The sequence below is a fragment of the Rhinatrema bivittatum genome, chromosome 2 (assembly GCF_901001135.1).
Source record: "Rhinatrema bivittatum chromosome 2, aRhiBiv1.1, whole genome shotgun sequence".
In the NCBI taxonomy this organism is placed as follows: Eukaryota; Metazoa; Chordata; class Amphibia; order Gymnophiona; family Rhinatrematidae; genus Rhinatrema; species Rhinatrema bivittatum.
Genome location: NC_042616.1, coordinates 700,450,355 through 700,474,538, shown reverse-complemented (window position 1 = coordinate 700,474,538; position 24,184 = coordinate 700,450,355). Strand labels below are relative to the sequence as shown.

General features: G+C 41.6%; 1 protein-coding gene across 2 annotated transcripts in view; it reads right to left on the bottom strand.

Annotated features, from left to right (window-relative positions):
- SLC26A7 (solute carrier family 26 member 7) overlaps window positions 1-24,184 on the bottom strand; it is a 311,800-nt gene that overhangs the window by 12,227 nt on the left and 275,389 nt on the right. For both annotated transcript variants that reach the window (XR_003854875.1, XM_029591660.1), the window contains 2 exons: window positions 15,906-16,012; window positions 5,989-6,043 (listed from right to left, as the gene is read on the bottom strand). Coding sequence is in view for 1 of the 2 variants with exons in the window: in XM_029591660.1 (XP_029447520.1) it covers window positions 5,989-6,043; window positions 15,906-16,012 (162 nt within the window). In the remaining variant the exon portion in view is untranslated. The remainder of the gene's footprint in view (window positions 1-5,988; window positions 6,044-15,905; window positions 16,013-24,184) is intronic.

The window sequence follows — 24,184 nt, the reverse complement described above, 5'->3', positions numbered from 1 at the left end:
GTTAGACTTTGCTTTTCATAATCCTTCCTTTGCTTCTCCTATCCCAGAGAAAACACTCATTAATCCGATCCCCTGGTTGGATCATTACCTTATCTCCTTCTCTTTAAAACTATCTAACTCAATTTCTAAACATGTGCCTGCCAATATGGTCAAGAAACGAAAATTTGTCTCACCAGAAACCTTTATTAAGAACATAAGAACATGCCATACTGGGTCAGACCAAGGATCTATCAAGCCCAGCATCCTGTTTCCAACAGTGGCCAATCCAGGCCATAAGAACCTGGCAAGTACCCAAAAACTAAGTCTATCCCATGCTACTGTTGCTAATAATAGCAGTGGCTATTCTCTAAGTCAACTTAATAGCAGGTAATGGACCTCTCCTCCAAGAACTTATCCAATCCTTTTTTAAACACAGCTCCATTAACTGCACTAACCACATCCTCTGGCAACAAATTCCAGAGTTTAATTGTGCGTTGAGTGAAAAATAACTTTCTCCAATTAGTTTTAAATGTGCCAAATGCTAACTTCTAGAAGTGCCCCCTAGTCTCTCTATTATCTGAAAGAGTAAATAACTGATTCACATTAACCCGTTCTAGACCTCTCATGATTTTAAACACCTCTATCATATCCCCCCTCATCCGTCTCTTCTCCAAGCTGAAAACTCCTAACCTCTTTAGTCTTTCCTCATAGGGGAGATGTTCCATTCCCTTTATCATTTTGGTTGCCCTTCTCTGTACCTTCTCCATCGCAACTATATCTTTTTTGAGATGAGGCGACCAGAATTGTACACAGTATTCAAGGTGCGGTCTCACCATGGAGCAACAATCTGTTTGCTTTTTTGACTACCGCAGCACACTGAACCGATGATTTCAATGTATTATCCACTATGACGCCTAGATCTCTTTCTTGGGTGGTAGCTCCTAATATGGAGCCTAACATTGTGTAACTTCTGCATGGGTTATTTTTCCCTATATGCATCACCTTGCACTTATCCACATTAAATTTCATCTGCCATTTGGATGCCCAATTTTCCAGTCTCAGAAGATCTTCCTGCAATTTATGACAATCTGCTTGTGATTTAACTACTCTGAACAATTTTGTATCATCTGCAAATTTGATTACCTCACTTGTCGTATTTCTTTCCGGATCATTTATAAATATATTGAAAAGTACGGGTCCCAATACAGATCCCTGAGGCACTCCACTGCCCACTCTCTTCCACTGAGAAAATTGTCCATTTAATCCTACTATGTTTCCTGTCTTTTAGCCAGTTTGTAATCCACGAAAAGACATCACCACCTATCCAATGACTTTTTACTTTTCCTAGAAGCCTCTCATGAGGAACTTTGTCAAAAGCCTTCTGAAAATCCAAATATACTACATCTACCAGTTATCCTTTATCTACATGTTTCTTAACTCCTTCAAAAAAGTGAAGCAGATTTGTGAGGCAAGATTTGCCTTAGGTAAAGCCATGCTGACTTTGTTCCATTAAACCATTTCTTTCTATATGTTCTGTGATTTCGTTATTTAGAACACGTTCCACTATTTTTCCTGGCACTGAAGTCAGGCTAACTGGTCTGTACGTTCCCAGATCACCCCTGGAGCCCTTTTTAAATATTGGGGTTACATTAGCCACCCCAAGATCTTTTGGCTAAAATAGCTTCTTTCACCTCCTCTTTTATTCATCATGGTTAAAAGGTGAGGTGAAAGAGGCTATTTTAGCCAAAAAAAATCCTTCAAAAATTGGAAGAAGGATCCATCTGAAGAAAATAGGATAAAACATAAGCATTGTCAAGTTAAGTGTAAAACATTGATAAGACAGGCAAAGAGAGAATTTGAAATGAAGTTGGTCATAGAGGCAAAAACTCATAATAAAATTTTTTTAAATATATCCAAAGCAAGAAACCTGTGAGGGAGTCAGTTGGACCATTAGATGACCGAGGGGTTAAAGGGGCTCTTAGGGAAGATAAGGCCATTGCAGAAAGACTAAATGAATTATTTGCTTCTGTGTTTACTAATGAGGATGTTGAGGAGATACCAGTTCCAGAGATGGTTTTCATGGGCGATGAGTCAGATGAACTTAAAGAAATCACTGTGAACCTGGAAGATATAGTAGGCCAGATTGACAAACTAAAGAGTAGCAAATCACCTGGACCAGATGGTATGCATCCTAGGGTACTGAAGGAAGTAAAAAATGAGATTTCTGATCTATTAGTTAAAATTTGTAACCTATCATTAAAATCATCCAATATACCTGAAGGCTGGAGGGTGGCCAATGTAACCCCAATATTTTAAAAAGGCTCCATGGGCGATTCGGGTAACTATAGACAAGTGAGCCAGACTTCAGTGCCGGGAAAATTAGTGGAAACTATTCTCAAGATCAAAATTGTAGAGCATATAGAAAGATATGGTTTAATGGAACATAGTCAACATGGATTTACCCAAGGGAAGTCTTGCCTAACAAATCTGCTTCATGTTTTGAAGGGGTTAATAAACATGTGGATAAAGGTGAACTGGTAGATATAGTGTATTTGGATTTTCAGAAGGCGTTTGTCAAAGGCTTCTAAGAAACCTAAAAAGTCATGGGATAGGAGGCGATGTTCTTTCGTGGAATACAAACTGGTTAAAAGACAGGAAACAGAGAGTAGGATTAAATGGTTAATTTTCTCAGTGGAAAAGGGTAAAGAGTGGAGTGCCTCAGGGATCTGTACTTGGACCTGTGCTTTTCAATATATATATTTTTTTATTTATTTATTTATTAACTTTTATTTACCGACATTCGTGAAACACATCATGCCGGTTTACAAAGAACTCAGGTGGGAGATGCAGTAAAACAAAATGACATTAAACAATATGAAAAATATTAACAGGTACAAAAGACAGAAACAAAAACAGAAATGAAACAAGAACTATAACTATAAAACTAAAAAATCAATGAGCCAGGGGAGCAGAAACTTTAAGGGAAAAAAGAGGGGAAAAGGAAAGGGGGGGAGGGTAGCGGGGGGATGAGGATGGGGAAGGGAGAAAGGCAAGGTTAGATTGGAAATAAGGAGGGCGACTATAAAATGGAATAGAGGGAGATTATGTACAATGGACTTAGGAACAGGTATCACTTAATTAAATAGCATTACGGAAAGAGTTGAAAAGGGCGGTATTCACTGATAAGTGGTTTCTTCAAAAGGTATGTTGAAGGAGGGGGGGGGAAGGGAAACAAGGGAAAGGGGGTAAGGTGTCGGCCGGATGTCCTGGGAACAAGGGAGGGTGACAGGGGGGAAGAGGAAAGGGGGATAAGAAGTGCGAGGGGGGGGCAAGGGTAGGTGGCCGGGCAAGGATGATCTGGAAAGGACTACGACGAGTGAGGTTATCAAATTTGCGGATGATACAAAATTATTCAGAGTAGTTAAATCACAAGCGGACTGTGATACATTACAGGAGGACCTTGCAAGACTGGAAGATTGGGCATCCAAATGGCAGATGAAATTTAATGTGGACAAGTGCAAGGTGTTGCATGTAGGGAAAAATAACCCTTGCTGTAGTTACACGATGTTAGGTTCCATTTTAGGAGCTACCACCCAGGAAAAAGATCTAGGCATCATAATGGATAATCCTTTAAAATCTTCGGCTCAGTGTGCTGCAGCAGTCAAAAAAGCAAACAGAATGTTAGGAATTATTAGGAAGGGAATGGTTAATAAAACGGAAAATGTAATAATGCCTCTATATCGCTCCATGGTGAGACTGCACCTTGATGAGACTTGATGAGACATGGTGAGACTGGCCAAAAGGAACTTTTGGCCAGCTTGGAGGGGCCTCCTGACCCCCCCAAGCTGGCCAAAAGTTCCTTTTGGGCCGAACGAGCGTTCCGGCGCGACCCCGCGGGGAATCACGTGACGCCGCGTCACTCGACGTGGCGCCGACGTCACGTGCTCCTCGCAAAGGATTGCAGAAATGGCGTCCTCACTCCTCGCTAGTTCACCAGGGAGTTCTGGTAAGTCTTTGGGGGGGGATTAAGGAAGGTGAGGGGTTTAACTTTTAATTTTGGATCAACAATCGCGATTTCCAACATATCCAACATAGCTATGTTGGATATGTGGGAAATCCGATCGTTTATGTCTCATCACTTTTTTAAGTAAAAAAAAAAATATGCGTAGCGTTTTACATATGCGGTCAATACGAATGCACACCCCTATCTGCCAATGGAAACCCATCCATGCTTTTTAACATAGTCAAGTCCCTGACTTCTCCGCAGCCAAGCTCTCAGGCTATTTACGATAGTTCTATTTGTAACAAAATTGCCAATCATTTTAAAAGTAAAATTGAAATCACAGCTATAGAATTCTCTCATATCCCCTACCCGAGCATTAGTAGTCCTCCTCCGGACGGCAACTGGTCAGCATTTTCACTAGTCTCCACATCCACTCTACTTTCTATTATCCAAAAGTAAAAAGTATCAAGCTCTCTGTTAAATCCTTGCCCTGGGTTTCTTTTCAAATCTATTGGTTCTATTACCTGTAAGTTTCTAGGCAAACTCGTGAATCAATCTTTAGAGTAAGGAATATTTCCCAATGCTTTAAAACAAATATTGATCCTTCCAATACCAAAAAATTAAAGCAAAAGATCCAATGGATCTCAACAATCTCTGAACCAATAGCATCTCTTCCTTCCCTTGCTAAACTTATTGAATCTGTTGTTCTACATCAGCTCTCAGATTTTCTCTTTGACCATGATATTCTCCACCCCTGTCAACACGGATTTTGTAACATCCATTGAACTGAAACATTGCTTCTTTCATCCTTTGACTCACTTCTACGTGGTTTTGACTCTAATACTGACTTTATTCTAGTTTTCTTAGATACCTCTACTGCTTTTGACACTCTCGACCATCACATTTTTTTATCTAGTTTACAATCTATAGGTATTTCTTCATCTGTTCTTAGCTGCTTTTCTACTTATTTATTGAATAGAATTCAACAAATTAATATTGGTACACACTCTTCCAATCCTTACATTGTGTCATCATGCGTTCCCCAAGGTTCTTCTCTTTCTCAAATTCTTTTCAATATATACTTACTTCCTCTATGTAATATCCTCTCTGCTGTAAATATTCAGTTTAAAATCTATGCTGACGACATTCAGTTTTTTGTCCCATTCAGCTACTCTTGGTCAAGGAGCTAAGAACATCACACAGCGGCTGTAAATAAATATTAAAAAGTACCGACGACAAGGCCAAGCCCTCAGGTACACTCATTGGTCTGGACGTAAGCAATCCACATGTATGAAGCAAGTAATCATCGCAGCATTTCACATGTCATCTGGTTTCGAATTGAGCATCCGGTTTTCGGCCCGACAGCCGTGGGCCGAATTCAAATTTTTTATTTTTTTATTTTTTTTACTTTTTTTACTCTTCAGGACCTCCGACTTAATCGCTATGATATTAAGTCAGAGGGTGCACAGAAAAGCAGTTTTTACTGCTTTTCTGTGCACTTTCCCGGTGCCGGAAGAAATTAAGGTCAGCGCTAATTTCTGAAAGTAAAATGTGCGGCTTGGCTGCACATTTTACTTTCTGTATCCCGCGCGCATACCTAATAGGGCCATCAACATGCATTTGAAAAAGCAACTGAAGCATGGAAGGAAGGTCTATGGGGAAATTATTTAAAAAATTTTATGACCATCAAGAGGTAAAGGGGATGAGACTTCCAGGTGTTGCAAGCTGACTTTGAGTGAGAGTGGTAAAACACAAAGACACAGATGGCCAAGATCTCCCAGGTAATTCCCAAGCTGAGATCCACTGCTTCAAGACACAAGGCCAGCACCCCCTGCCCAGATCGCTGGCAAGATCTGCCACTTATAAAAGAAAGCGGAATCCTACAGGCTCCCTTCCTCACAGGATCTATGACTTAAGAAGACAAAGCCACACTCATGCACACTCCGAGGCAGAACACAATAGATACCAGGATTAGCAGTGTTTATTAATGTTAGAGTAATACTTACATAGACAGTGTACAAAAAGGACATCCACGTTTCTGTTTTTAAAATCCATGTATATCTGAATGAATTGAAAAAGTGTATATTAATATTTTGCAAATGTATTTAAGATCTTAACTGGAAGTAAAACCAAATGAAAGAGATGGGGCAGTTTACAGAGTTCTTGTTTTTGTGACCATGGTTCAATAAGGCCCACCGCCTTCATCCATTTGCTTGGATTACAGACTGGGAGGTCAGTATTTAGTATGTGCACAAGTTTGCTGCTGAATATAATTGAATAAAGATATTTTATCAGGAAATCGTTAGGGCAGTTATTTTTCCAACCAGACTTGTAAACACAACTTTAACTGGAGATCACGCAAGACAAGATGTGCATTCACCAGCTAAAGTGTAGTCCCATTGACATCCGTTTTTGTCCAGATCATTTCTGGGCACACAAAGTTATATGCAGAAAATGTACGTGGTCAGCAGGGCTAAAATGTCAAAACTTAGCTTTTGTGCGCATAACTTGAAAAGTTACATGCCCAACAGCTTTAAATATTGTCCTCGGGGTTTATGATCACTGATTGAAAAACTTTGCCCATCTTTAATTTAAGACATCAACAATTAGGAGAAAAACAATAAGCAATAGGGATGTGCATTTGTTTGATTCCTTTTCGGTTTTAGTGCACTATTTCAATTTCATGTGCACTATAGAAAATGAAAATTAAATAAAGAAAACAACTGAAACAGGGAGAAAAAACCAAAATGAAATAAAAAAACACAACTAATTTCCAGCTACACATCCCTAATAATAGATATTCAAAATAACAGGCACCACAGAATAAATCATTAGTGATAAAAGAATCCCCACAGAGTACTCAAGGGATTCATAAGGTGGCCATCAAAACCACACACACAGATATGGCAAGAAACACAAATACAGTATGGCATTCCACTATAGCATCTTTATCATTTATACTTCTCAGACTGTAGTCTCTGATTAATTTCACAATATAACATAATATAGAAAATTAAAAGTTCATTCTTTTTCTTAACTATAAAAATATAGACAGGCTATACTAAAGCAGTTTCCCCACTGACACAAAATGGGAGAAACCTTCAGTGCATGTGATCTGAAGTCCTGTTTACACTGAATAAGATAAATCATATGGGCTTTCAATCTATACAATTCTTCAGTTGTGCAAATGGCTCTATATTAATTTCTTAGATTACGTCTAGAGATATCCAGCCTGTGGCATTTTTTCTCATGCTAAAGAAAATATGTAAATCCCCCCCCACCCCGCAGTCCAGTAATAGAGGCTGGGGAAGCATAAAAAATATAAAAACAACATTCCCAGTAGTACTGTGCATACCACAGGTTCTTATAGGCTGGGGAGAAAATATAGGATTTCCAGAACCTTCTGTTTCATACTACCTTGTACCAGTACCATACCAACCTAGGAATGCATAGAATTTACCCTTTTGTCCCCTGTATGTAAGGGAAGCAATAGATATATATAGGCTGCAATATAAAACAAGTATTATACTGCAAATAAGGTAAATAAACACAATTACAATTAAAGTATTTCAGAGGTGAAAAGGTGTAAAAATAAAAATACATAGGCTAAAGCTTTCAATTCTGAGGCACAGTTGTCAGTACCTTGAAACACAGAACCTTACAGGAAGTGAAAGAGCATTGCAAGAAATTGCTGTATGATTTATAGTGCAGTCTGCATGGTGTTGGGCAAGGTCCAGTTAATAGTGATTACTGGCAGTCCTTGGAAGGATAGCAACTTGTTCTCTTTCTAACTAGAGGTAGACTTTTATCCAATTTATTGAAGTTTCTTTTCTCACCAAACCAGTGGCATAGCCATAGGAGGGGTTTGAGATGCCTCTGGTCCCTCGTCTTTGGCTCAGGTCCCCACCCCTAGCAGCAGGCTCATGTCTCACCTGAGTCAGCCTTAAAAGGTACAGCAGTTAGAAGGCCTGGAGACACTGGTGTAGAGACCCCATAGGTCTCCACTAGATGGCGCTAGCTCCCAGCCCTTGGGTTATCCAGCAGTAGAGGGGCATACAATTCTTAACAGCACCTCCCCAGAGGATTCTGCAGTGGAGAACTCCTGGTATACAAGGAGGCAAGAGTAGAGTGTGGTAATTTTGGTTAGGAGTTGAAGAGTTAGGCATGGTTTTCCCTTACTCTTTGATTTGAGTTTGGGTCTATTGGCCTGACTGTTTTGGAGAAGGATTCCTTTCAGTGCATCCCTGACCTGTTAGGGTCTGCCTCCAATTTGGAAAAAGGACAATTAGCAGCAGTTTGGGAGATTTTTTGGATTTTTATTTTTAACCTGAGAACCTGGTCGTCCTGGAGAAGGGACATATCACATATCCGGAAGCCAGGAGCACAAAGATCTCCTGTGCTCTTCTCACTGCTAGTCAGGGAGCAGTTGTGACTCATCTCAGAGAAAGTATTATGGACTTTGAAAGTGTTTTCTCTCTTTTGGTTTGAGAGAAAGTTTTAATACCACTCTTCCTCACACTGAAGCTGGGTTATAACAGTTCAGTTTCGTCTAGCATTTGACCTTTCCCAAAAAGAGGTCCATCAGGACAAGTTTGGAGTACAAAGTAACAGAGAGAAGAGCAAAGGATCTTTGGAGACCCATCACTGGTATGTCCACTTTTCGGACACAGGACACAGACTGAGGTTTGAAGACCAGAACTCTTGTGGAACTCAGGTATGATTTTATAGAAAAAAGGGGATCCCATGTATCCCTAGGAGTTTCCTGCCTCACTGGGACACTTACCTCATTCACTCCATGGAGGGTTAAGCCCTATTCCAGGAGCCTATACAAGCCTATACAAGGACACTTACACAGAGAGGGAAGAGGAGCCTATTGAGGAGAGGAACAGTTTGAACACGGATCTTCAGAGGGATAGCCATGTTAGTCTGGTGTAGTAAACATAGAAACATAGAAATGACGGCAGAAAAAGATCAATCGGCCCATCCAGTCTGCCCAGCAAGCTCCCACACTTATTTTCCCATACTTATCTGTTTCACCAACCACCAAGTTCAGGGCCCTTGTTAGTAACTGTTTGATTCAAATTTCCTGCCACCCTCTGCCATTGATGCAGAGAGTAATGTTGGAGTTGCATCAAAGGTGAAGCATAAGGCTTAATGGTTAAGGGTAGTAACCGCCACATTAAGCAAGTTACCCCGATTCTTGTTTACCCAAACTGCACAGATCAATACCTTGTTGGATGTTGTCTAAATGTAAATCCTCTTTTCCACATTTCCCCCTGCCGTTGAAGCAGAGAACAACACTGTATATGCATTCAAAGTGAAGTATCGGGCTTGATTGGTTTAGGGTAGTAACCACCACAATAAGCAATCTACCCCCATGCTTATTTGTTTACCCAGACTGTGTAGCTCAGTCCTTGTTAGTTGACAAGAGGCAGGTGGCACCTTAAGAACATAAGAACATAAGAAAATGCCATACTGGGTCAGACCAAGGGTCCATCAAGCCCAGCATCCTGTTTCCAACAGTGGCCAATCCAGGCCATAAGAACCTGGCAAGTACCCAAAAACTAAGTCTATTCCATGTTACCATTGCTAATGGCAGTGGCTATTCTCTAAGTGAACTTAATAGCAGGTAATGGACTTCTCCTCAAAGAACTTATCCAATCCTTTTTTAAACACAGCTATACTAACTGCACTAACCACATCCTCTGGCAACAAATTCCAGAGTTTAATTGTGCGTTGAGTAAAAAAGAACTTTCTCCGATTAGTTTTAAATGTGCCCCATGCTAACTTCATGGAGTGCCCCCTAGTCTTTCTACTATCCGAAAGACTAACCAATTTATTGAGGCATTAATTTTCAAGGACAGAGTCTACTTTGGGCAGAAGAAGAGGGGCTGGAACCAAAGTTCCTGAGTCCACCTGAAGAATCGCGCTGTGTCAGGCCACAAACCTGAGTGCTGGCCACCATTGCTTTGCCGGACTGCGACCCCTGCGTGCTGCCCAATGGTCCCCAAAGTCTCCCGTGGACAACCGCCAGCCTCCTTTCCACACCTCCGTAAACAATATCTCAGCTGCTGCATCCCCAGAGCAGCACCGTTCCCGCAGTGGGCTGACCAAAGGGAGTTGAATGCCCATGGCCCACTGCTCCGCTGAAATTGCGCCTTGCCTGGGCCAAGGAGGAAGAGGCCAAACAAAGGGAAGCCAGCGAGTTTTAAGTTTCACGCCGGTCCCTCCCACCTGGCTGACATCATCGCATCGCTCCCCTGGCCAATCTCGTGGCCCGGCATCGGGGCATGTTCTGATGATGTCACCGTGTCCTGACACCGACCAACCAGGGAGAGCAAAGTTGAAAGCAATGCCCCTGCGTGACAGAAGGAGACCTGTACATGGCACAGGCCGGACACGGCCGGTGCCATTACCGCCAGTTGTAGCTGGAGGAAGGAGGGAGAAGGGATCCAAAAGATCTTCATTCAAAAATTGGAAGAAGAATCTTTCTGAAGAAAATAGGATAAAGCATAAGCATTGGCAAGTTAAATGTAAGACACTGATAAGACAGGCTAAGAGAAAATTAGAAAAGAAGTTGTCCATAGAGGCAAAATAATAAAAACTTTAAAAAATATATCCAAAGCAGAAAGCCTGCAAGGGTGTTGGTTGGACCGTTGGATGATCAAGGGGTTAAAGGGGCACTTAGAGAAGATAAAGCCATCGCAGAAAGATTAAACAATTTCTTTGCTTCAATGTTTACTGAAGAGAATGTTGGAGAGATACCGTTCCGGAGAAGGTTTTCATGTGTGATGATTCTGATCCACTGAACCAAATCACTGTGAACCTGGAAGATGTGGTAGGCCTGGCTGACAAACTGAAGAGTAGTAAATTACCTGGACTGGATGGTATACACCCCAGGCTTCTGAAAGAACTAAAAAATTAAATTTCAGAACTTTTAATAAAAAATGTGTAACCTATCATTAAAATCATCTGATGTACCTGAAGATTGGATAATGGCCAATGTAACCCCTATATTTAAAAAGGGATCTGGGGGTGATCCGGGAAACTATAGACCAGTGAGCCTGACTTCAGTGCTGGAAAAAATTGTGGAAACTGTTATAAAGAATAAAATCACAAAACATTTAGATAGACATGGTTTGATGGGACACAGCCAACATGGATTTACGCAAGGGAAGTCTTGCCTCTCAAATCTCCTACATTTTTTTGAAGGGGTGACTAAACATGTGGACAAAGGTGAACCAGTAGATGTGGTGTATTTAGATTTCCAAAAGGCATTCGACAAAGTCCTGCATGAGAGGCTTCTAAGAAAATTAAAAAGTCATGGGATAGGAAGCAAAGTCCTTTTGTGGATTGCAAATTGGTTAAAAGACAGGAAATAGAGAATAGGATTAAAGGGTCAGTTTTCACACTGGAAGAAGGTAAACAGTGTAGTGCCTCAGGGATCTGTACTTGGACCGGTGCTTTTTAATATATTTGTAAATGATCTGGAAAGGGGTATGACAAGTGAGGTGATCAAATTTGTGGATGGCACAAAATTATGCAAAGTAGTTAAATCTCAAGGGGATTGTGATGAATTGCAGTAGGACCTTATGAGACTGGAAGACTGGGCTTCCAAATGGCAGATGAAATTTAACATGGACAAGTGCAAAGTGATGCATATGGGGAAAAATAACCCTTGCTGTACTTACACAATGTTAGGTTCTATCTTAGGAGTTACCACCCAGGAAAGAGATCTAGGTGTCATAGTGGATAATACATTGAAATCATCGGCTCAGTATGTTATGATGATCAAAAAAGCAAACAGAATGTTAGGAATTATTAGGAAGGGAATGGAAAATAAAATGGAGGATGCCATAATGCCTCTGTATCGCTCTATGGTGAAACCACACCTTGAATACTGTATGCAATTCTAATCACCATATCTCAAAAAGGATATAGCTGCACTGGAGAAAATGCAGAGAAGGGCAACCAAAATTATATGGGGCATAGAAAGGCTGCCTTATGATGAAAGGCTAAAGAAGTTAGTGCTGTTGTTCAGTTTGGAGAAGAGACAACTGAGGGGGATATAATAGAAGTTTACAAAATCATGAAAGGACTTGAACAAGTTAATGTAAACCGGTTATTTACTCTCTCAGATAATCGAAGGACCAGGGGCACTCCATGAAGTTAGCAAGTAGCTCATTTAAAACAAATCTAAGAAAATTCTATTTCACTCAGCGCATATTAAATGCTGGAATTCATTGCTAGAATGTGATTTCAGCAGTTGATGTTACTGGGTTTAAAAAAGGTTTGGATAAGTTCCTACAGGTTAAATCCATAAACTGCTACTATGGTTGCTTATTATTGCTTCTTATTATTAATAAGCAATAGTAGCGTGTGATCTACCTAATGTTTGGGTACTTGCTAGGTACTTGTGACTTGGATTGGCTACTATTGGAAGCAGGATATTGGGCTTGATGGACCCTTGGTCTGAACCAGTATGGCATTTCTTATGTTCTTATCTTCAATTTGGCTGCTTAGGTTATCACCACGTGTGGGTGCTTAAGTGTTGGACGCATGATTTTTGGTACCTAGTTGGACGTTAATCCAAAAAAAAAAAAAAAAGCTAATCACATTCCTCTGGCCACCACTCAGGGTATTGTCAGCTATCATGGTGCCGGTGCCTAAGAAACCTAAACATCTTTCTCTATGTGCGGCTTGTGTTCTACAGGCATCTCAGACAGGCGCACCTGCTAATTTGTGTCAGCACTGTTCGGAGGCCAGGGTGAATTGTCCTCCTCTGACTTCACTAAGCCTGGTTCTTCCCAACTAGATGTGGTCTGGGGTGAAGACGATTCAGGTGGGGTGACTAATTTGGAACTCCCCTAACTGGTTCCTCAGCAAGGGATGGTAGCTCAGTGAGTACACCTCAGGTACATCCCAGTCTGGATGTTTCTACATTTTCATGGGTAGGGTTTCCAGGGGTGGTAATCCTCTCTTCAGGCACAGCCTTCAACCTAGTCCCATGCTCCTAGAGCAGTGGTGCAAGGGAAACCTTTCCTGGATCTTTTGGGGGTGGAAGGATACTAGTGGCTATATGTTCTTTCCAGGAGCATTACAGCTGCGTACAGTCCCATTCTTCTTGCACAAGATGGTTGCGAGTTTCATATTAAATCAGTCCATTTCCTTGCTGTTCCTGGATAAGGTCAGGGACACAGAGGAAAATCACCTCCTATGTCCCTTGGTTGTTGAGAGGCTTGTCGTGCGGTAACTGTAGGTTTCGGAACCTTTCCAAAAGATGGATTGCCTGGTGGAAGGAAGCAGGGCAAACCAGCTTTGCTGGCTACCATAGTTTACTAGATTAAGGGGATGGTTCCGGTCACATAAGCGGATTCTCCAGCAGGCTGGGGTCACTGCAGGAGTATATACACAGTGAGGTCTGCTCGCTCCTTCTCCATCTGTGGGCAGTGTGGCGGGATCCACATGGAACGGGCTGAGCCCAGGTCCATCCTTTCACAGAGTGAGTTTGGTGCCCAGGTCAACAAAACGTCTGACACAGGGGTCTGCATACAGCCTTCTCCTGGATATGACCAGTGATCAGCTTGGGAAACAGGAGCGCATGGCAGAAGAGATTATTAACTGGGTGCATGCATTTGCTTAAATAATTTCAGTGGCTGGGCAGGCAAAGCCTGCCGCAGTGCAGCCCCTGTCCACATGCTTGGACACTATCATTGGCTCTATGAGGCGAGAATATGGCCAGTGGGCCTGCTGCATCTTGGGGAAGTCAGGATGTCAGCCTCTGGCTCACAGGGATTAAGATATGGGTGTTTGATTCCAATGCAAGCTCACGGTCCTTTCACAGCAAACAGGTGTGAGGCAGACAAACCAAGCGCACGCAAGTTCTTAGCGGCTTTTGTTGGGGATACAACTGGGGAGCCTGTGCTGCTGCCAATTGCAGATATAGACACTATGTAATTGGCATCCAGCACCTCACCCAGAAAACAAATGCTCGTGAAAGGAGAAGTAAAGGATGCGGCCACATGGTCACCCCGATCCCGGTGAAGTGGCAGGCGATGTTTCCTGGTCGGCATGTTACTTTAGTAGGCTGGGGGTGAATAATCCTTTGTAAGGTTTCCGAGAAGGTTTCTCTTACCCCTCACACCCACACAGGTCAACCGCAATCCGCTAAGGTGGTCAATACCCCTTCTGCACGCATTCTGGCCAGCATCATCAGGGGGAATCTCTGGAGGGAGGTTCAGCTCGGCTGGATTGCCAGCTACCTTTCACAGAGCCCCCGTTGGTGCATCTGGTGCTGTCCCCGCTGACAGTCATCCCAAGCAGTTTTCCACTGCAGTTTCCATTTCGAGGATGTCAGCCAATGTGATGCTGTATTTCGTGCACCTGTTTGGAAACATTCAGTGCCTTCTTGCATGGGGCAACCGCAGAGGCATCTAAGCCGGCATTACTGATTGTCTCCTTGGCCTCGGCGTGGTGCGATTCCCCGCCCAATCCACCCCTTTATTAGCTAGTATGACTTGTTGGTTAGCAAATTATGATTGTTCATTGTTATTCTGCTACGGCAATGGCACCCAAGTCCTGGAAAGACTATTGTAACGCTGAGGGCTGTAAACAAAGCAGAGAGATGCTGGTATTGAAGAGAAGGGCCTTGGGGCCACCACTCAGTGACTGGGCATTGATCACGAATGTCAGATCTGGGGACTGGGCTAGGGGTGTGCATTTGTTTCCTATGTATTTGTAATCTACAACATATAGGGCCATATTCGTTGTATTTGTGGGGAAGCGAAATGTATCGCGATTCCCCACGAATACAACAAATCTTCACCGAATTATTCGGCCATCTAAAGAGGCGAATTTAAACAAACCCCCCACCCTCCTGACCCCCCCAAGATTTACCAAAACTCCCTGGTGGTCCAGCGGGGGGGTCAGGGAGCCATCTCCTGCACTCACACCCTTGGCTGCCGGTATTCAAAATGGCGCCGATAGCCTTTGACCTTCTATATTACGGGGGCTACCGGTGCCATTGGTCAGCCCCTGTCATATGGTAGGAGCAATGGATGGCCAGCACAAGTCAAAAGTTCAGAAAACAGGGCAGGGCATGGGCATGTCGGGGGAAGGCCATGAGAGGTACTCATAAATGTGTAAATACTTACGTGCATAGGTGCACACCGGGGTCCCCTAGCATGTAACTTTACTACTGCTATGGATTGCGTGTAAGTACAAAAACAACAAAATCTGGGCTAGTTAGCAGGTTTTAAGGGTTGAGGCTAATACATTAGGGGGGAGGGGGGTTGGAAGTGCTAATCCTAAAGTGGGTGAACTGGGAACAAACTGGGAAAACAGGGTATGGCATCAGCGCTTGGTCCTTATAAAGTTTCCCCATGGCATTTGCGCGCATCCATTTAAAATTATGCGCACATGTACGTGCGTTCAGTCTATTTTATAACAGACACGCATATACGGTCATATGTTATCAAATGGACACGTCTCTGGACACGAGCCAGCAAACGCGCGTACATGTGTGCCTGCGCGGCTGTTTCAAAGTTACCATTTCCGGGTACAACAGAATAAGTGTGTACCAAATGAAATGGCATGCACTAACATGAAATAGCACATGCTAAAACAAAACATGGAACAGAATAAAAAAAATGAAATAAAAATCCAAAACACATTTTTTGCCCTTAGTTTCCTATAATCATGAGCATAAAATATTTTAGCTACTCCAGCATGTGTACCTGCTGTTTATTCATTTCCTTCTCACACCCCTGTTCATCTGCTGACTTTGCATTCTGCCTCCTCTTCCTCCGCCTTCTGTCTAGAATATTTTTTTACCTTTGCCTATCACCTTCCATGAGTTCCCTCCTCCACAAACACACCTCTTCTCATTCCAATAAAGTAAATGAATTAGAAGAAAGTGAATTACCTGAACAAGTATGGAGACCCCAGTATAATCAAAGAAAGTCAATCCACTGCAATCGAATATTAAAATGCTCCTCGTGGCAGACGGAGGTGGTGAATGGGAATGCTCACCTGTAAGGTTGACATGAATTTCATTTTATCTGGTGAAAAAGCTCTCATTTTTCATCTGTGTTGAAAGACACAAAGAATCCTTCCCACCCCATCCCCCAAAATAAAAACAAGATACTAGAACTGTCCAAGTAGTCAAACTTTGAAAATAAATACAAATAAAACCTCTCTAAAAGCAATATTTGCCATGGGGTTGCTCTCACTCTGTGCTTATGGAATAATCCTTATTAAATGAAATGCAACGCTCTGCTCTCCACCAAACCACATTTTTAGTAAAGGAATTAACTTAAATGTGACATCCAATATCTGTTTCATGTATTCATGTGAAATTGGTCTCTGTTTTTAAAAAATAATGTTTTGATTAGATAAAACAAAACTTTTTAAGTGCGGTATATAATTTGCATGAAGCACAAAAAGGAAACACCTAATGTCAAGTTGATGATACTCTGATTTTTCTATATATAAACAGTTATTAAAAACCTGTATACATTTTTTCAAATAAAAATGCATATATTTTTGACAAGTGGTTTTCAGAAAACAACACAAAATGAATACTAATTTTCCATGTTTCTTAAACATTATTTTACAACTAAACATTTCAATAGCATTGGCAATTAACTGTCATCATTTTCAGTGTAGAGTGAGATACACTTGGCAATGAGAAGCCAAAGTATTTCAGTTTTTTATTTCCTTTTAATATTTAGGGGGCGTTTATCATACTGCCCCCACTGAGGTCTTTTACTTTTGGAGCTGCTCCTTTCAGTTTTTTTCTTTTTCTCATTTTATCAGTTTCCCTTTTGAAAATTTAGCACGAGAGCCATGGATTTGCTTACTGTCCCCTTTCCAGTCATTAATTCAAATTTGATCATATTATGATCACTATTGCCAAGCGGCCCCACCACTGTTACCTCCCTCACAAAATCTTGTGCTCCACTGAGAATTAGATCTAAAATTGCTCCCTCTCTTGTCAGTTCCTTAATCAATTGCTCCATAAAGCTATCATTTATTCCATCCAGGAACTTTATCTCTCTAGTATGTCCCAATGTTACATTTACCCATTTAATACTGGGGTAATTGAAATCTCTCATTATTACTGCACTACCAATTTGGTTAGCTTCCCTAATTTCTCTTAGCATTTCACTGTCCGTCTCACCATCTTGACGATAGTATACCCCTATCACTATAGTCTTCCCTGACACACAAGGGATTTCTACCCATAAAAATTTGATTGTGCATTTAGTCTTATGCAGGATGTTTATCCTGTTGGACTCTATGCCATCCCGGACATAAAGCACCACACCGCCTCCTGGGTACTCATCTCTGTCATTGCGATATAATTTGTACCCCGGTAGAGCACTGTCCCATTGGTTATCCTCCTTTCACCATGTGTCTGAGATGCCAATTAAGTCTATGTCATCATTCACTGCTATACATTATAATTTTCCCATCTTACTTCTTAGCTTCTGGCATTAGCATACAAACATTTTAGTGCTGGGGAGGAGCTGGTTGTCGTGGTACATGTGGGCACCAACAACATAGGAAAATGTGGGAGGGAGGTTCTGGAAGCCAAATTTAGGCTCTTAGGTTGAAAGCTTAAATCCAGAACCTCCAGGGTAGCATTCTCTGAAATGCTCCCTGTTCCACGCACAGGTCCCCAGAGACAGGCAGAGCTCCGTAGTCTCAATGCGTGGATAAGACGATGGTGCAAGGAAGAGGGATTCAGTTTTGTAAGGAACTGGGGAACCTTTTGGGGAAGGGGGAGTCTTTTCCAAAGGGATGGGCTCCACCTTAACCAGGGTGAAACCAGACTGCTGGCACTAACCTTTAAAAAGGAGATAGAGCAGCTTTTAAACTAGAACAAAGGGGAAAGCCGACAGTCGCTCAACAGCGCATGATTCGGTGGGAGGTATCTTCAAAGGATACTAATGATGCATTAGAATTAGGGCATCCCGACAGTGAGGTTCCAATAATAAGAAAAGTAGTCCAAGTGCCTGTAACTAAAAACTCACCTGAGCTAAAAAAATTCTAACTTATCCCTATCAATTAAAAAGCAGAATGAAAATACAAACAAAAAGAGGAGACAGAGAGGGAGTGAACTGGGGTTGCTGTAGAGGGGAGAGGTGTGCCAAAGGTAGTATCCGCCCCAGGTGCCACATACTTTAGGTACACCACTGAGTACACGGTGAAGCTGATAGAACTCATGGTCACTTTAAAGAACTGTACACATGGGGATACCCCAAATTTGTCCCTTTTTTCACTTCTAGTAGTACCAGATATTTTGGGTGGGGTAGACACAGGAGTTTCTGTACCTGATAGTGTTGGAAAACTGTTTGAATGGTTGAACCTGCCTTACTGTGGCATGAGCACTGGATAGCAGTTGGTGTGAATTAATGGAATATGGTTGCTAGGATACTGCAATTCAACTGAGTATTGTGTTCTGATGGTGTGGTATCCTTTTACAAAAAATGGGGAGACTTCCGTTATCCAGGCTTGCTGAGAAGTCGCACTACAGTGGGGATCTGAGGGATATGCTCTTACCTGCATGAAAACTGGGTTTGGACCAGTAGTGAAACCTTTTTTTTCTCTTCCGATAGTGGATTATGTCAACAAAGAATCCGATAAACCGAGTAAGTGGATTATGTCAACAAAGAATCTGAGACTTGCCAAAGAAAGTTGGTGACTGGACCAGAGAGTGTTTTGCAGGGCATGAAAGAAGAGCTCATTCTAAAAATGTCTCAGAAAAACTAGCTGATAGCTTGAATAAATTACAATTGCTGGTGGACAAAACACAGTAGAGCATGCATAAACATGCTACTAAATTCTCTGACTTAGAAATGGCATCAGACTGTTTCATCTTGCAGTTCGAAGCTCTGAAGAAAGAGAACACAGATTTGTCTGACAGAATTAAGGATCAAGAAAACCGTGGCAGATGAAATAATATTCACCTAATTGAGATCCCAGAGTCAGTGAAGGAATTGGATCTCTTACAATTGGTAAAGGTCTGGTTACCTGAATCTCTTTGCTTTTCCTTAAAGACTAAACCAACACGCAAATAGGCTGGGTGCCATCAGAGAAGGTACGATGAGACCTAGGCCTGTGAGAGTTCGCATTCTGAATTATACAGATAAAATCAGAATCATGATTGCTTTTAAGAAACATGTTAATCTTGAATAATATTTTATTTAATGATTATTCGTTAAAGTATCAGCCAGTTGTAAAGCCCTAGTGTCAATCTGCTCAGAACTTTTTAGGAGGGGCATTAAGTTTTCTCTTCTGTTTCCTGCCCAACCAAGAGTAATTAAAGAAAGAAAAACAGTAAAGTTACAATCATTGGAGTAAATGGATAAATTTATGGCTTCAATTCGAAATTAAAATAAAAACTATATGAAGATAGTGTGATGTGCCTATAGCAATATCGATTTTTTTCTCATTTTATTTCTCTTCGCTTGACTGTGCACCCAGCACTTTGTGATTTTTTATATTTCATACATTAGACCATTACTTATTATTAGAAGATAAACAAAACCCAATGGAGGTACTTCTACAAGCCAACATCAAGCTTGGAATCTGACAAATGGTTTTATTTTTGGTGACAAACTGGCCTTGTGAAATGGAGTGCTGTGTAAGGACACTTACTTTATATGGAACTACTTTCAACTAATTGAAATGATATTATTAATGCTCCCATATGGTGATGTATATCTTAGCCTCTGCTTTTTTTTTTGTTTGTTTGTTTAGTTATTCTATAGTGGGGCTCTTATGCTAGTCTAAACAACAATTACTTTTGATAGGCATGTGGTTGAAAGAGAGGTTCACCCAGGATATCAAATTCACATTGATTATGCAATTCAATACTTCCTGGCTGATATAAGTCCAATACAGAGAATATTTGATTTTTGGCAATGTTAAGGAATAATGATTTAGGATTCTTTATTTCTTTCTTATTAATATTCATATTCTTATAGTTATAACTATTGGAACTAAGATATTTTGAACTGATGGTTAATCACTTGCCCAGGAGACACCATTTAGGACCGTATTTTCCAAGGCTATCGCAGGCTTGCGCTAACAGCGCAAACCTGCGATAGCTAGCGAAGGTAGCGCACGTCTACGCTACCTACATCGGGGCGGAGTCAGCCCCGGAAGGGGAGGAGTTGGGGCGTCATCGGGGCCGACTCTGCGAGGACGGCGCGAACAGCAAAAAGGTAAGGGCCTTTTCGCTGCCTATTTCGCGCACAGTAACTCCACCTTCTATGGTGGAGTTATTGGGCACGATGCCGGCAGCGATCGCATCACGGAGGTGCGATCACTGCCAGCTAGCGCAGGACCGCCCCCGCCCCTCGCTACTGCAGTTTTCTAAAGTACCACAGGCCTGCGGTACTTTAGAAAATGAGGCCCTTAGTGAAGTAGAAAGAAGAAGGTAAGAAGAAGAATCTTCACCTGGTGCAGTTCCTTGAAGCAAATATGTTTAATTGCTGTATAGTCTTGTATTTTGTTTTGTGACTCAGTGGTGAATGCTATTGTTAGATGAATGGGGTATGAATGGGTAGGGAATACTATCTAGTTTTGCAGAAATGCATTTGTTAATAGGGGGAAACTCTCTGACTTTGGTATTTTTGGTGGTGTTGCCTGGGCTGGGGGAGGTAACATAACCAAAACCAAAGATTAACCTTGTTTCTTGATAAGACAAAGGATAATCACACTAACAGTAGCTCGAGTGTCAATCTGGATGATGTTAACATTGCTTCATTGAGCGTTGATGCAGGTGGCGTTTTTGCAGGAAACACATCCACAAAATACTGAACAAATCAAATTTAAACAAGACTGGGGAGGTCAGTGTTTTTCTCTTTATACTCGAGCAAACAAAGAGGTGTCATAATATTATTTCAAAAGATTTACCATTTATACTACATAAAAATGCGAAAGGCCCAGAGTATAGATTTATTCTTGTGAGAGGGTTATTTTATAATAAAAAATGTTTTCTGCAATGTATATACGCCTAACTTATATTCCCACAATTTCTTTTATCAATTAGTGACACTTCTATATCTCTTTCTAGACTCTAAACTGATACTAGGAGGAAACTTTAATGTCATTTATGATCCCATTAGGGATGCTAAGCCTCCCAGGTTGACTCATAATACTGCAGCATCTGCAGGATTTCCATTTCTCATGCAGGTGTTGCAGGTGTTAGATGTGTGGCAAAGTTTACACTCTAAAAAATTAGATTTCACCTTTTATTCAAAGCCACACAATAGTTATTCCCAAATTAACTATTTATTGCCCTTTATGGACTCCTTCATGGGTACAGAGTGGGCATTGAAAGAGTATACTGTATGATTTTCCCTTGCTCTTTTCTGTAGTGCAATGTATGGCAAATAATGATGAAGAGCTTGTGGGCCTAGCGAATTGTTGTATTTCTATTTTATTGTTAAGTTTGGGGAGGGAAGCTGGATTTTATCTGATGCTTGCAATTTAGATTTTAAGGTGATGGGGAATTGTTTAAGCAAAATACAATTATAAGTGAAGCACCTTGCTCAAATCCCAGTTTAGTGGGAATGGGAAGATATGAGGGACTGCGAAAATGTCACTCCAGGTCTTATGAAGAATGCTGACATTGTTTAACTTAGCCCTACGGCCTAAAATGACTGATGGAGAGAGCCTTATTAATATAAGAACAGGATATTTAAATAGTCGATCAGTCATAGCAGGTAAGGAAGGGAAGGAATAACTCCTCATGGAAATCATTGGAGTGTAGTGTGCCACAAGAATAGGCACTATTGCCAATCCTTTTTAATTTGTAGCTTTCACCACTGGCTAAATTGTTGAAGTCTTTAGGGATGTATTATCATATGTATGCTGACAATATACAATTCATTGTGCCATTTGCCAAGCTGGTATTTGATTTTACAATATTGAACAAATATCTATTAAAAATAAGTAAGTGGATTAATAACAACAACTTGGCATTGAGTATAAAAAACAAAACAAAAAACTATTGTGGATTGGCTGATGCCCGTCTCCCATTCCCACAATGCAAATGAAAATCACAGGAGAAAGATTTGTTATTGCCGTCAATTCTGAAGCAAGGGATTTTGGAATTGTATTGGACTCTCTACTGAATTTGAGAACCTAGGTTAAATCGATAGCCAGAAATGCCTTTTTTAAATTGAAGACCATAAGAATATTGACACATTATGGGGTAGATTTTTAAAAAGTACGCCCACGCAAACAAGAGTACGCCTGCCTGAGGCAGGTGTAACTCGCGCGCGCCGGCTGCGCAATTCCCCGGCCCGGGAGCAGTTTCGGAGGCCTCAGCCATACCCCCAAAATGCCCCCGGGCCGGAGTCACGCCTGTGGCCTCACCCCCAGATGACGCGCCACCACGCCACACCCCCGCCAGGCCCCGACATGCCCCCCCAGGAAAGCCCTGGGACTTACGCGCATCCCGGGGCTTGCGCGCACTGCCAAGCCTATTCAACATAGGCTCGGCACGCACAGGGGGAACTTGGGGCAGGTTTTCGGGGGGTATGCAAGTATCTTATGCGCGTACCCCTTTGAAAATCTGCCCCTATGTGAGCAGTTGTACAGGAGTCTGTGCTGAGTTGTATAGATTATTGTAATGTTCTTTATCTGCAGAAGTTGCACTCTCTGCCAGTACAGCATATGATTGTATTTCAAGTTGCTAACAAAGATACTGAAGGATGAAATTTTGCAAGGTTTTCAGAGAAATTCAAAAGTTATCTACTGAGTCGTGTACTACGGTCCTCAACACAGAATATATTGGAAATTCCATCTCTCAAGATTTGCACTGCAAGAAATACAAAAGAAGGCATTAATGGTAGTGGGTCCAATGGTATTGATGAATTCTATCCCTTATGAGTTATACTGTGAAAGTGACTAAACTTCCGAAAGGGTCTCAAAACCTACTTTTTTAAACATGCTTATGATCACTGATACTAACAATGTGCATGATAATTTCTATTTTAAGTATGTGACGTATGTGGATTTTATGAATGTTCTATTATAATCTGCATTGAACAATGAATATCAAAAATTGCAGAATATAAGTAGCTAAATAAAATGTAATAATGTTATTGGAGCAGAGATTAGTGCTTTTCTTCTTTCTGATCATGCTTCAATTTTCTTATACTTATGTCACAATATTAATCAAATTAGAGCATTTAAGTGGTGTCTCAATCCCTCGTTAATTCAAGATCAACAGTTCAAAAATTACCTATGTGGGGAAATTGAAAGATTATTTAGAATATAATGATCTAAATGATATTTCTGCAGACCTACTATAGGCTGCAGGTCAGGCAGTTATGAGGGTGGAGATTTTAACATATGTTGCACAAAAGCACAAAGTGCAAGATAGTGAAATACTGAAATTATATGTGGAGTTGGATAAATTGAAAAGGCAATGTGCAGAATATGTCACCAACTACTAAATTACAGCTGAATGATCTAAGGAGAAACCTGAATCATTTATTTATTTGCAGACTATCAGACAAGTACAAGATTTTAGGAGACAAATATTTCAACAAGGTAATAAATCTGGTAAATTATTGGCTAGAATAGTAAAAAGCGCAAAATATTGATGATATATTACTAGACTGAAAATTTTCAGTCCAAAGAGCATGTGAATACAAAGGGGTGGATTTTAAAACCCTCCTGCGCGTGCCGAGCCTATTTTGCATAGGCCTGGCAATGCGCGCAAGCCCTGGGACGTGCGTATGTCCCGGGGCTTGAAAAAAGGGGTGGGGAGGTCGGGGGGCGGGGGCGGGGCCAGAGCCTTCAGGCACAACAGCCATTTGCCACTGTGCCCGGGATTGCGGGCTGGCCATGGGCCGGCACACGCAACCTACGCCTGCCTGGAGGCAGGCGTAATTTATAGGATAAAGGTAAGGGGGGGGTTAGGTAGGGCTGGGGGGCGGGTTAGGGAGGGGAAGGGGGGGCGGAAGAAAAGTTTCCATCCGAGGCCACTCCAATTTCAGAGCGGCCTCGGAGGGAACGGAGGAAGGCTGCGCAGCTCGGTGTGCGCAAGTTGCACACTTGTGCACCCCCTTGCGCGCGCCGACCCTGGATTTTATAACACTGGGCATACATTTGCTCAAGCCAGGTTGCGTGCACAAATGTACGCCCACGCGTACCTTTTAAAATCCGTCCCAAAGG